The following is a 13242-nucleotide window of genomic DNA, read 5'->3' as shown; positions in this document are numbered from 1 at the left end:
GCTGTTGCTCCCTTTTGTCTAGAACAGCCCACACTTAATAGTTTTAGGTTTGGCATCAAGGAATCTACAAGGAAAGGAATTTTCTCAAGCCACTAAAATCCAAGTCAGAAGGGAAAGCATTTCATTACTTCATTCACCGTTCTCCAAAGCGAATCAGATTTACGGTTCTTACCCCTTGCTGGAAGGCAATGCCAGAAACAGTACCTAGACAGAACCGCTTCAGAAATCAAGTGCTTGCAACTGTGTTTTATTGAAAGAAAGAGTGGAGGGGTTAACATGGGGCCCACCTCACAACCCACTCTTCACCCCCAAAATCACGCAGGGGTGGGACTCAGGAAAAGGAAGCACGAGTGTGTTGAATAGGAGCCCTAACTGGAGTTACTTCTTTCACAGCAGGGAAGCAAGAGGGAAGAGGCAGCTGTGGAAAGGATGAGGTTGAGGGGGGTATCTCGCTGCTCTGACCTTAGGTTGAGTCCTCCACAGAAGCATCGAAGTGGACTGGCACATATGGGCTCCCTTCACAGGCCACAATGATGCGTCTCTCCTTCGGGCTGGTCCGGTATGCACAGTTGGGGTACCTGGAGCCGTTTGTCAGGCGGCAGTCTGTGATGTGCATGCTGGACTTGCTCTTGAAGCAGTTGGTCTGCCCGTTCTTGCAGGTGACCTTTTCCTGGAAGCAGACATTCTGGACATCTACCAGGGGCTCGTGCACAAAGGTGTTCACTGGTTTGCACCGCCCCTGTGTCATACTCCGGCGCTTCATCATTTGGTTGCAGTAGGTGGAGTTGCTGCTGGGGGAACTGCCTGAGTCCATGTGCTGCCGCTGGAATTTCTTGGCCCGGGATTCCCTGCCCAGGCAGCCCAGCACCAGCAGCACCAGGACAAGCAGAGGGAGCAGGATGACAGACTTATCAAGAGCCATGGTGGCCTCACTTTCCCGGAAAAGCCTAATTGAGAAAAGGAGACAGAAGGAAAAGAGCCCTCTTAGAAAAAGAACTCCAGCTCCCACCTATGGCTTCCCTGGCTTACAGTTTCTGTCCCACTTCCTGAGGATTTTTGTGTAATGAGACACTCACGTGTATGCTTCTCCACAAGCGTTTTATTGCCACTCTCCAAAGCGAGGTCTTTTTCCCCTTTAGGTGGTGACCTACAAAGTGACCTAAAATCCTGTCAGTTTCTATCTTTGAATACTGGCCTTTCTTTGATCTAAAATACATTTGTATCCAGTGCTCAAATGGCTCATCGAAACATCAGTTTGAATACATCATGAACCATATTGTATCCCCAACATCTAGGACCACGGGTGACAGAGTCTTGTTGTCTTACAGCATAAGGGAACTGAGGCCAGTGCCTGACACTGGCATCATAAAGGATTCCATTGTATTCCAAAGAGAAATGCTGGCTTCCCCCAACTTGAGGGCTCCTTCTTTTCCAGTTCCATGGATGCTCTGCAGCCTGCACGTTCCACCCCGACCCCTCTGCCTCCAGCTGATGTTTGCCTGGGCCACATTTTTTCAGCGCTAGCATCATCCAAGCTTTCTCAGTGCTGTGGACTGGCCCTAGCTTCTTCCTCTCCAACCCTGAAGCAGAAGCGGCACCTGAGAACACCTCTTGGACTGCTTACCTGGATCTGCAGCTTGGTGTCTGAGAGAGATGGAAGGCCAGTTTCTGCAGTCACTCAGCTCCTGGGGTATGGACCTTATACAAATTACAAAGAGGTTTGGCTTCCAAGAGGAAAAGGATGGGAGGAGCATATCGAACTCAGTTGAAATAAAATCAAGGACGTGAGGAAGGAGTGGTGAATCACCCAGGCCACCGTCTTTCCAGGGCTGCTGAAGAAAGAGCAAATCTTTGCCTACATTAGTCTTTCTTCCTATGTAAACCACATCTGTCTGCTGATGCACAAGGAGCAGCAGAGAAAGCCACTACAGCACTGGTGCCCAAACCTGACACACTAGGGACAAAGTCCTTGTTACTCCTTCGTGGGCCGTTTTCACCAAGTAGACTTGGAGGTTAACAAAGGACGCAAAAGGTGATCACAGGAAAGGGAGGCCCTCTCCTTAGGAGAGGTACTGATGGGAGATGTGGGATTCTGGTCAAGGCTATTCCAGGGCTCCTAGGGAGCAAAACCCAAGTCTCTTTCTAGGAAGGCATTCTCCCAACAGTACCTCTCCCGGGGGTGGAAGGTGGGGTCGGGGGGAATGGAGGCTGTCCTGCTGCCCCCAGCTGGAAGGTTTCCCAGATCTGGAGAAGAAACGGGGAGTAACTGAATAGGGAGGAGGAAGAGGCTTCTAGGGTGAGCTCACCCAGTTCTGGCCACTTCCCACCCACCCTCTTCCCCTGCTCTGGGGTCATCGAGAGGATGGAGCTGTTCTTATCTACTGATCAGAACCACTGGTAGGTGGGAATTGAGTAGAGAAACTGAAGATAAACTTAAATCCCGAATCTCAAATTCTTTTTGGGTAAAAAATACAAAGCATATCATATTTGTTAGCAGCAGAATGCACTCCTAGAAAGAGACCTGTTCTTTTGCTGAGTAACAATTTGGATACCTGTAGAGTAAGAATTATCAAAATATCCCTTCGTGCTCTGTATTCAGATTGTTTCAGCCTTTCTGTGTAAAAAGTGGCCATGGTGAAATTATCTGACCTATGTTGTGTGGTTGTAGGTCATAAGATCCTCATTCTAGAGAAAGTCCTGCCCCCTATACCTAGAAAAAAGAACGAATGCTCAGGGAGGCCTAGAAGAATCTAGACAGGGAGGCCTTGCTGGGTTTCCCCACTCAGTCTATTTTCATTAGATCTCACCCCTGTTGTCCAATCACATTTCTACACAGCTGTTCATACTTTGTTGATACCTAAGTGTAAAAATGCCCACTTTCCCCTCTATCTTTGGGTCTTCTGAAGTGCCCCGTGTTGTGTTAAGGAAGGAGACCACTACTACTCCTGCTGCCCTCCTCCCCCCGACCTTGCCTAGTTCACAAGACAGGAAGAAAGAGACAAAGAAACAAAAGTAAGATAAACAGCCAGACAACCTTGGCACCACCACCCGGCCCTAGGAGTTAAAAAAAGTAATAATAATAACACCAACCCCTGACCTAAACTGCTTGTGTTATCTGTGAATTCCAGACACTGTATGAAAAAAAAAGCATTGTAAAACTTTCTGTTCTGTTAGCTGATGCATGTAGGCCCCAGTCACGTTTCCCACGCTTGCTCGATTTATCACGACCCTTTCACGTGGACTCCTTAAGGTTGTAAGCCTTTAAAAAGGCCAAGTATGTCTTTTTCGGGGAGCTCAGCTCTTAAAACGCAAGTCTGCTGATGCTCCCGGCCGAATAAAAAACCTCTTCCTTCTTTAATCCCGTGTCTGAGGAGTTTTGTCTGCAGCTCGTCCTGCTACAGTGTAAAACTCTGATAAATAAAATTGTATGCAGTTTTCCCTATTAAACTGTCTTTTGTCAGTTGATTTTCAGCGAACCTTCGGAGGGTGAAAGGGGAATTTTTTCTTGGCTCCTATAGTTTGCTTACTCCCCCAGCCCCCACCTATATTTTATTTTTCTGAGTCTTAAATAATACTTTCATTATCTTGAATAGTCAAGTTAGAATGTGTTCATTCATTCTTTCAGCTGTGGGATACAGACATAGATAAGGCACAGGACTTACCCAAAAGGGGCCTGGTGGGATGGTTTGGGTTAGTCAGGTGGACCCCACTAAGGCATTGGGCGTGGCTGCACAAAAGTGGCCTCCACCCAGCAAGATGATTGCAGAACCACAGTTCACATGTGAACAGATCTTCTGTAACTGTAATAAGGCTCTTCAACAGCCCCTGGCCCTAGGAATCCTGAAATTACAGGAAGCCATTTTGTCTATTTATGCATAGCAATCTAGACAAGCCTGTGGAGTTTTAATTGCACTTCATAGGGAACCATCAAAAGCCCTTACTGCAGCATTATCCTTGACCCAGTTGCAAAGGCATAGCCCCGCTTGTCTTAGGGCAGTAGATGCCACGCCATATTTGTTGTTGCTTCTGCTGAGCTTGTTCTAGGCTCCCTGCTTGACCTCCTGCACAGGCATTACACCTGACTGAGAACTCACTGCACATTTCAGGCAGCTGATTAACCTCTTGTAAGATTCTATCGCTCTCTCCCTCTCACATTACTACTCATCTCTGCAGCAGACTGAATCCTGCCACCGTCTGTCCCTACCAGAAGGGGAGCCTCTTGATTGTCTTACCTCAGCAGGGAACGTTCAGCAGGCCAGTCAGATTTATTAACTGCTCCTATTGAGAACCCGGACCTAATATGATTTACTGATGGATCATACCACTAAATTGACACTTGAGGTCAGTACACTGAGGGAAGAAAAATCAATTCTTCCTTTACCCTCCTAGAGTCTAGGGCTGGGGGCTCTGTAAATTAAAATGACAAAAGACAGATTTAACAGGAGAAAAGGCATAAAAATTTAATTTAATATTAATATTCTACATGAATATGGAAGTCTTCATAAAACAAGAAGTGAAGACTCAAAGAAGCAATTAAACCTGAGAGCTTATAGGCCATTTTGACAAAAAAAATTGTGCAGAAGTGACAAGATGGTGTTCCATGAAAGGGCCACATATGTGAAATGGCCCCAAATGCTGAAGGAGCCTAGAAACTAAAGAATGAGGCAGACAAATTCAGTTTGTCAGTAAAGGGTGTTTTATTCTACTAGGGAACTTATAGACGGAAGTGTCGTCTTGGGCAGCAGCAAGACAGGTAAATGTCAGCACTGCTATTCCCCAGACCCACAGCTTATATACCACAGGGAAAAGGGGTATGTGTGGTATAGAGACAATGAAAGGCAACCCTTCAGAACAGGCAAGAATGCTGTGTTTGTCATAGCCCATAATTTGCATGATAACGTCAAGGTTGTTTCGATCTCAAAGGCGGGATTTATAGTGAACGCATTCAAGATGGAGTCACTTTTGTCTCTGCACATAGGAAAGGGGTTTTGAGCTTCTGGGGAGGTTGCGACAAGTGGACTAGGAAGTGTACAGTATATAAGGGTTGTTTAGTAAAGTTCGTTAAGCAAATTCAAGTTGGTTGTCTTCTCCATTGATAAGTCCTCCGTGATTAAGTCCTCCTCTTCCTGGCACAGGAAAGGGAGACATCTGTACAAATGGGAATATAAATGGAAATTTCTCTTACAAAAGGGAATCTTGGCTAGGCGTGGTAGCTCACGCCTGTAATCCCAGTCCTTTGGGAGACCAAGGCAGGCAGATTGCTTGAGTTTAGGAGTTTGAGACCAGTCTGGGCAAAAGGGTGAAACTCTTTTTCTACAAAATATACAAAACTAGCCAGGCATGGTGGCACGCTCCTATAGTCTTAGCTACTCAGGGGGATGAGGTGGGAGAACATTGGAGGTGGAGGCTGCAGTGAGTCATGATTGTACCACTGTACTCCAGCCTGGGTGACGGAGAGAGACTGTTTCAAAGAAAAAAAAAAAAAAAGAGGAAATTTATAGTTCTTTCACAGCAGGGAAGGAAGAGGGGAGAGGCAGCTGTGGAAATGATGAGCCCTGTTTTTCGAGTTTTTCCTGCATTTACTGTTTTTCAAAATAATCAGCTCAAAATTATTGAGCTGGCATATTCTGGTTCCCTATGTTATTAGTAGGTTATGCTATCCCTATTTTAAACTCTCCTTAAGAAAAAGTCTACTACCTGTAGTAAAATCAGCCCAGATAGCAAAATGTATTGCATTTACTAGAATTTGTCAACTAAACAAAGACCAGAGAGCAAACATATGTACAGACTGCAGGTATGCTTTTGGAATAGCGTATGATTTTGAGATGCTTTGAAAATAGGCATTAGAAGGCTGGGTGTGGTAGCTCATGCCTGTAATCCCAGCACTTTGGGAGGCCGAGGCGGGTAGATCACCTGAGGTTGGGAGTTCAAGACCAGCCTGACCAACGTAGACAAACCCTGTCTGTACTAAACACACAAAATTAGCCGGGCATGGTGGCACATGCCTGTAATCCCAGCTACTCAGGAAGGCTGAGGCAGGACAATTGTTTGAACCCGGAAGGCAGAGGTTGCGGTGAGCCGAGATCGCACCATTGCACTTCAGCCTGGGCAACAAGAGCAAAAATTCTGTCTCAAAAAAAAAAAAAGAAGGAAAGAAAATAGGCATTAGAAATTAGAAATGGACAGCAAGTTAAGTAACTTTCAGATGCACCCCCACTTTCTAAAGAGGTGGCTATTATATAGGTAGAGGTCCACATAAAAAGACAATATGAAAACTAAAGGAAATTCTCTAGCAGATCATTATGCCAAAGAAGCTACTTTAACCAAGCTTGTGACTCTGTCTATACCTTTAAAGGATAAATCTCTGGGGGATTCAAAGAGGCCATTATAAAGTGTTGACTGATTTTGAAAAAGAATGGAAAACATCTAGTTGTATTCTTCACTCAGATAATTCCTGATGCTGCTTGGTGACACCCAGATGATCTCAAGTAGATATTACTAAAGGAGTTCAAAACATACCACCTCAAAATATGCCATTCTGGCATATGGATTATTTTGAATTAAAAGTCCTTGAAAAACAGCAGATGCAAGAACAGCAGGTGACGCATGGCCCAAAAGTAAGCTCAGTGAAGGAAGACATTCTTATCACCAGAAATGGGGGCAGCTGAGGTTGACAGAAAATGGCAAATAAACCTTGTTAAACTAGCTCTTATCTCCCTGGCCACTTCTCCATAATTAACAACCCTAGCCCATATCCCTTTAACTTGTTTTCACAATTTACTGCTCTTTGTTTAACTTAGTATATAAGCATCCACCCAAACTGGTTCATTTCCAGATGGCTTCCATGCCATGTAAAACTTAGATTAAATAAATGTGTATGCTTTTCACTTTTTAATCTGCCTTCTTTTACAAAGCCCTACCTTAGAAGTTAAGACAGATAAGAAAGATATTTCCTCCCCTACATTATCTGGATTTCTCCATGAATGCCACCCATTGTGGCATAGACAAATTGGTTACTGTCTTAAGTAAACATTGGTAGGAAAACTGAAAAGATAACTGAGCTTACTTTTGGGCCATGTGTCACCTGTCAAAATATAACTGGAAAAACTGTAAAGTTGGGACATGGCCAGAAAACAAAGTGTCTTTGGACACCTTCAGACTGTTACATGGAATAAAACCTTAGACAAGGGTACATTTTAGCTGAGTTTATTTGAGCAAAGAAAAGCAGAACAAAACCGAGCAAACAAAGCAAAAACAAAACAAAACAAAAACAGTTCAAAAATCAGGCACAATTTGGAACCAGAGGAAATTCAGAGAACTCCAACCGATGACTTAATCTGATAGCATTTATAGGAGACAAAAGAAGCATGGTACAGAGGCAGCTTCATTAGTTACAGCTTAATTGGTTAATTGGTTACAGAGTCTCCTGCAATTAGTTAAAGCTCAGCTACAACATATTGTACACCTGTAAACAACTAAGCCTAACAGATCAAACAACACACCATATTTGTTTGATTTCACCTCCAATACTGGAGTCTGTCCTACTCCATGCAGACATGACAAGACACTACAGGGGACTCATGTAATGTACCCGGTCCTATCACCAACAGGTTAAGGCCCCCTTCCTACAAAATCTTCCTAAACAACATCTCCGTGATCCTCAACTAGTGGATTTGTCTACTGGAAGAAAAATCAGAGAATAACTGCTTTTGAACTTCATTCAGAAGGAAGAGACCTTATCAGATACTGTTAACAATAGATACAGCAGTGAAACTCCAAGGAACCAACCTTTGGGTTCATGTTTCACAACTGAAGAAGAGATTCAAAATTTCACACAATTGGAAGGCCACTTCAATTTTGTCTGCACCATTGCCAACGCTTCTTGTGATACTTAGGCCGAGGACACAGGCAAGGTTAAGAAAAAAAAAGGACTATATATTGCTTCAAAAAAAAAACCTATTAATATTTGGATCTCTAAGGTCCTCACAGCCTATGGGATTTGTTTTCTTGGCCTGGGTTAAGCAATTGGAGTTCCTGGTTCCAAAGCATCTCAGAGAGACTATCAATTGTTCTTGTTTTTGTGACAGTGGTTATGATGCTAATCTGTTCCATTTTATCCAGAGTTTTAAATGCTTCTATGCAGCCACTCTCTCATCAGATGATTGCCATAATGATACAATAGAAAGATCAGAAGATCTTACCATCCAGGTCACTATGAAGATACTGAACAATTTATGATTGGTGAAGATCTGAAATTCTAACTTTCCCTGAGTTGGTCAATTTCTGAGAAGTCAGAGAACGACCAAAAGCCGGGGCAGGGGGACTGAAGACTGACCATACAAATGAAAAATGGCCAGGCCATATATAAAGATGGAACTCTGACCTGTAGTCTCCAGCAATAAGGATGAGAAGCCAGTCCACTATATACAGCAAACAATCCAGGAAGCCGAACAACTCCTATAGCAATTGGTCTCAAACAGCTGGGACTTGATTATTCCTAGTTTATGTTTTAATTTTTTCCTTGCTTGAAAGTCTCTCTTTATGGACTTGATTAATAACCAAAAGTTCCCTGATATTTATTTCCACTTCTCCAAATTACGACTAATCAGAGAAAGCCAATATGCATCCCTAATCCATCACATAGGATGCCCTGCTTCCAGTAGCCCACTCACAGCTTCCCCGTGCTGCAGTCTGCAACCAGAACATCCCTGAATCCTTCCCTGTTTTCCATTGTAAAGATTTCCACTCTCCTGCCTGCTGTGAGTGTCTGCCAAATGCAAGTGATGGTGGTTGCCTGCCATCTGTGGCCAACTCTGAATAAACAGCCTTTACTTACTCTCATTTGGGTGGCTGTGTTCATTTCCACAAGATCTTTAGAAGTATAAGGAAGTGGGTATGTACAGGGTAAGGACGTTTTTGCAAGAAAAGCTCAGATAATCTGAAGGATGTCCTATCATTAGGCTGGCTCCAAAAGCTCAGCACAGCCTCCCAAATACACATGTACGAGCACACACACACCCTACATGCACATACATACAATATGCACACACGTACAATAGATGGTACTCTGGGATTCCTTTTGAACCCCAGAAAGTGAGAAGGCAAAGGAAAATTAGAACAGGAAAAGATGGAAAAGTGGGGGCAGACAAAGGGAGGGGAGTGGCATTTGAAAGGGGAAGGAAGTGAGGAGAAAGGATGGAAGAAGCAGCCAAAAGAGATCCAAAGCCCGTGCTGTCCCATGCCTCTCACCCATTCCCTACAACCCAGATGCCCATGAAGATAAAGTAGGGTAACAGCCAAGATGACATCCCTCAACTCATTCCCTTTATTTTTTATTTATTTTATTTTATTTATTTTATTTATTTATTTATTTTGAGACAGCTGTTGCCCATCTCAGCTCACTGCAACCTCTGCCTCCTGGATTCAAGCAATTCTCCTACCTCAGCCTCCTGAGTAGCTGAGATTACAGGCACCTGCCACCATGCCTGGCTTTTTTTTTTTTTTTTAAGTAGAGATGGAGTTTCGCCATGTTGGCCAGGCTCGTCTTGAACTCCTGACCGCAAGCGATCCGCCCGCCTCGGCCTCCCAAAGCACTGGCATTACAGGCGTGAGCCATCGCACCTGGCCAACTCTTCCTCTTTTGTAGGAAGTTCATTTCTGGCCTGCAGAGTCCTCTTCCCTGAATCGTGTGCACTTAGGCCACTTACGGTCTAATGCTGACCTTTGACGGATCAAGGAGCAGAACTGGGCAAGAGACTACAGTGGAAGTGGCAGAGTCAGAGACCTCCATCTTAAGTTCCCTCCATCTGGGGACTCTTTCTCTCTTCTCTCTCAGTGGCCTCAGACATTAAATAATTTAGGACAGATACATTTAAAAGTTCATTCTCAGTCGTGTCTGAGGAAGTATGTCTGAGTCCAAGGGCGTTTGAAGGCATGTGAGGGGCAGGAAGGCATGTGAGGGGCAGGAATGCAACTTCAGAAAAGCTGTGCTTCGTCTTCAGGTCTCAGCCTCTCCTTCCTGAGCTCCTTCCCTGTTTCGCTTCTTCTACACATCTATACAGAAACTGTCTGTCCGTCTCTTTTTTCTTAAGAATCCAGAATCATTTAGAACCCTGTCAGGGCCAGGTGTGGTGGCTCATGCCTGTAATCCCAGCACTTTGGGAGGCTGAGGTGGGCAGATCATGAGGTCAGGAGCTCAAGACCAGCCTGGCCAACTTGGTGAAACCCCATTTCTACCAAAAATACAAAAATTAGCCAGGCATAGTGGCGCACACCTGTAATCCCAGCTACTCAGGAGGCTGAGGCAAGAGAATCACTTGAACCCGGGAGGCGGAGGTTGCAGTGAGCCGAGATCACACCACTGCACTCCTGCCTGGGCTGGGCAACAGAGTGACACTCTGTCTTTAAAAAGATATATATATATGACTGCTATTTAAAAGGACTTCACTCAATGAGGGTGGATATAGCTGAATCATTTTCTTGGGAGGAGCATCTCCTGGCTCCCCAAAATCTCTCCGCAGAAACTTGTGATAAGCCTGAATGTGAAGGAATGGTGTGAGGGGGGAAACATCCAATTGCAGGAAGGTGAGAAACAAGGAGATGGAGTCTGATGGGCTCCAGAAGGTATGAGTGCAACTGGCCTACTTCAAGTCCTTGGGAGCCCGAGTCTGTCCTCCTTAGAAAGTGACTCTGCAGTGAAGACATCAGATTTCTTAATACTTTTCCCAAAATGCCATCTTCTCTGTCACTGAACATGGCTGGGCTATCCAGGTCCCAAGTCTGAATTTTTGAAGGGAGGACAAACTTGAGAGTTCAGGGCAGTCTCCCCAGACCACAGTCACGTCAGGAAACCACACCTGTAACTGGCCCGCTCCCAGGCTTTGGTGGGGAGATGAAGGGAAGTACATTTTTGCCCTTTTCACAGAGTGCCTGGAAATGAATCCCTGAAATCCTCCTAAAGCCAAAGGCAGCCCTAGAAGGTTAGAGCTACATCTTAGAAACAGATATGGGAAGACCCACCTCTCCCATGTTCTCTCAAGTAACACATCTGCCCCCATCCCAATCTACACAATTTTGCTGACTGCAGGAAAGGCCAATTTGAATTGCAGGAACTTGGGAGACTTTATGATCCTATGGGCAAAAGAGTCCTTAGGAGACAGTATAGCTCCTCAAGTCCAATCCAAAACTAAGCATTTATAGGCCTCAACTGAGACACCTCCTCCCCAGTGAAACATTTTGCATTTTTTCCCTAATTTCTGTCTCCTGTCCACATTGCAACGTTTTGCTTCATGTGACAAACCAACTACTGAAGGGGAAAATGCAACCATGGCTGTGCTGGCTGTCATTCCTGTGTTTATTCCCCTTTTATAAGACTCTCCACCTCTCTGTCCATTAGGCTCCCACTCCCACCCCCACTCCCACCTCCACCCCACAGCATGAACTGGGATAGAAAGAGGTTCTGATGCTTGAGCCTCCTGAGGCCCAGGAGGCACAGTTTCTGCTTTCCCAGACAGTAGCCCTGACTGGCCTGTGAACCCACTAGGTGCAGTCAACAGTCTGGTCTCCAGAACACACAGGGGGCCTCCACCTCCCCTGGTGCCACCATCCCAGCCTCCTGACACTATCAGTTTTCCTCACTCTCCTTATGTCCCTTCCCACCCCCGCAGACCAGCCCTGGTCTTGTAAAATGGAAATCAGATGTTGCCAGGGTGTCTAAAGAAAGATAGAGACTTCGTTGACTGTGGTTCCTGATTACAGAAGACCTGATTCCCTTTCAGCCTGGGTTGTTCAGTGATCTCTTGACTTCATCCATTTTCCGAGAACTTTTCCTATCCCTGACTCAACCCACCAACACCACCATTCCCCTCTAGAGCAGGCACCAGTGCCTCCCATCCCTTCCCTAAGGGACAGCCCACCTGCCCCAGTCCCTCTAAGAGCTTATTGCTGAGGTCGTTAAAGTATGAACTTTTGACCAGGACTACCACATGAAAGAAAATACAGATATTTACCTTTGAACTCAAGGAACAAAAAGACCCAAGCAATGTAACTTCCTCCCATTGTACTTCCAACCAAATAACTTCCTCCCATTGTACACAGGAGGAGACTGAGGGCCAGGGCAGACCGAAGTCAGACAGCACCTTGGCAGCAGAGGTGGAAAGCATCCTCGGCCCTGGCTTCCCCACTCTGTGTGGCAGCATTCTCACTATACCATGCTGGCAGGTACGCTTCAAGTGGGGAGACTGCCTCCAGGATGTGCACCCAAAGGGCTGCACTTACAGTGAAACTGATCTCTTCTTCTAGGTCTGGATTTCCCCTAGAGTCCTCCCACATCTCTTCCTGCTGGGAATTGTGGTGGGAGAAAACAGACGGCTTCGCTGCTGACCCCTTCCGAGGAGTTGCAGCACTGGGGACTCCTTCTGAGGTCTCATTAGGGGCCCTTCACTGGGGCAGCTGGAGTGTGGGTGAGCAGGTCAGGCCTCCCGCTCTTCAGTCCGTGGGGGCATTTGTTGATTCCACAGTGACACTGGAGGAGGGGAAGCCTTCTTAGGGGGATGAGGCCTCTAGGAGGACAGCTCCTCCAAGCAGTAGCCTCCCTCTCTTTGAAGAGGTCTCACATGCTGGCTTCATCAAGGAAGCAAGGTCTGGAGGAAAATGATTGCTTAGAAATGTTTCTGGTTGGGCGCAGTGGTGCATGCCTGTAATCCCAGCACTTTGGGAGGCCCAAGTGGGCAGATCACTTGAGGTCAGGAGTTCGAGACCAGCCTGGCCAACACGACGAAACCCCGTCTCTACTAAAAATACAAAAATTAGCCAGGTGTGGTAGCACATGTCTGTAATCCAAGCTTCTAGGGAGGCCGAGGCAGGAGAATTGCTTGAACCCAGGGGTGGACGTTGCAGTGAGCCAAGATCATGACACTGCACTCCAGCCTGGGTGACAGAGTGATACTCTATCTCAAAAAAAAAAAACAAAAACAAACAAAAAAAAAACAATGTTTCCTATCACATCTTCCATCTCCTGCCTCCGCCTTCTGTTAATCTTGAGGACTGTCACAATGGCATGACAGTGCCTCTTTTTCCATAGGAGGACATATTGCCAAGGGACAAAGCACATGGATGGGGGAGCCTATCAGGCCTATCAAGGTGAAGAGAGGCCAGTGTTATCTCATTTAGAGAACAAGACTCACATTTGCTTAAATAGAGCCTATTATCTGTCACTAAATTCAGTCTTCTGACCCATTGTCT

The 13242-nt window shown here is 45.6% G+C and overlaps 1 protein-coding gene across 7 annotated transcripts in view; it reads right to left on the bottom strand.

Moving 5' to 3' along the window:
* Positions 1 to 231: 231 nt before the first annotated feature.
* The window catches only part of LOC103231361 (ribonuclease pancreatic), a 183302-nt gene continuing 170291 nt past the window's right edge, over positions 232 to 13242 (bottom strand). Inside the window, exons 1-4 of one of the 7 annotated variants that reach the window (XM_037987617.2) lie at positions 2169 to 2233; positions 1625 to 1698; positions 1077 to 1159; positions 232 to 947 (exon numbers count right to left, since the gene is read on the bottom strand). In XM_037987617.2, the coding sequence (XP_037843545.1) occupies positions 464 to 922 (459 nt within the window). In that variant the 5' untranslated portion in view covers positions 923 to 947; positions 1077 to 1159; positions 1625 to 1698; positions 2169 to 2233 and the 3' untranslated portion in view covers positions 232 to 463. Of the gene's footprint in view, positions 948 to 1076; positions 1160 to 1624; positions 2067 to 2168; positions 2234 to 13242 lie in introns of those variants that run through there. The other 6 variants (XM_073012956.1, XM_037987616.2, XM_007990691.3 and 3 more) reach the window with 6 other exon arrangements.

The sequence above is a fragment of the Chlorocebus sabaeus genome, chromosome 29 (assembly GCF_047675955.1).
Source record: "Chlorocebus sabaeus isolate Y175 chromosome 29, mChlSab1.0.hap1, whole genome shotgun sequence".
Classification (NCBI taxonomy): Eukaryota; Metazoa; Chordata; class Mammalia; order Primates; family Cercopithecidae; genus Chlorocebus; species Chlorocebus sabaeus.
This window is presented reverse-complemented; position numbering and strand designations above follow the sequence as displayed.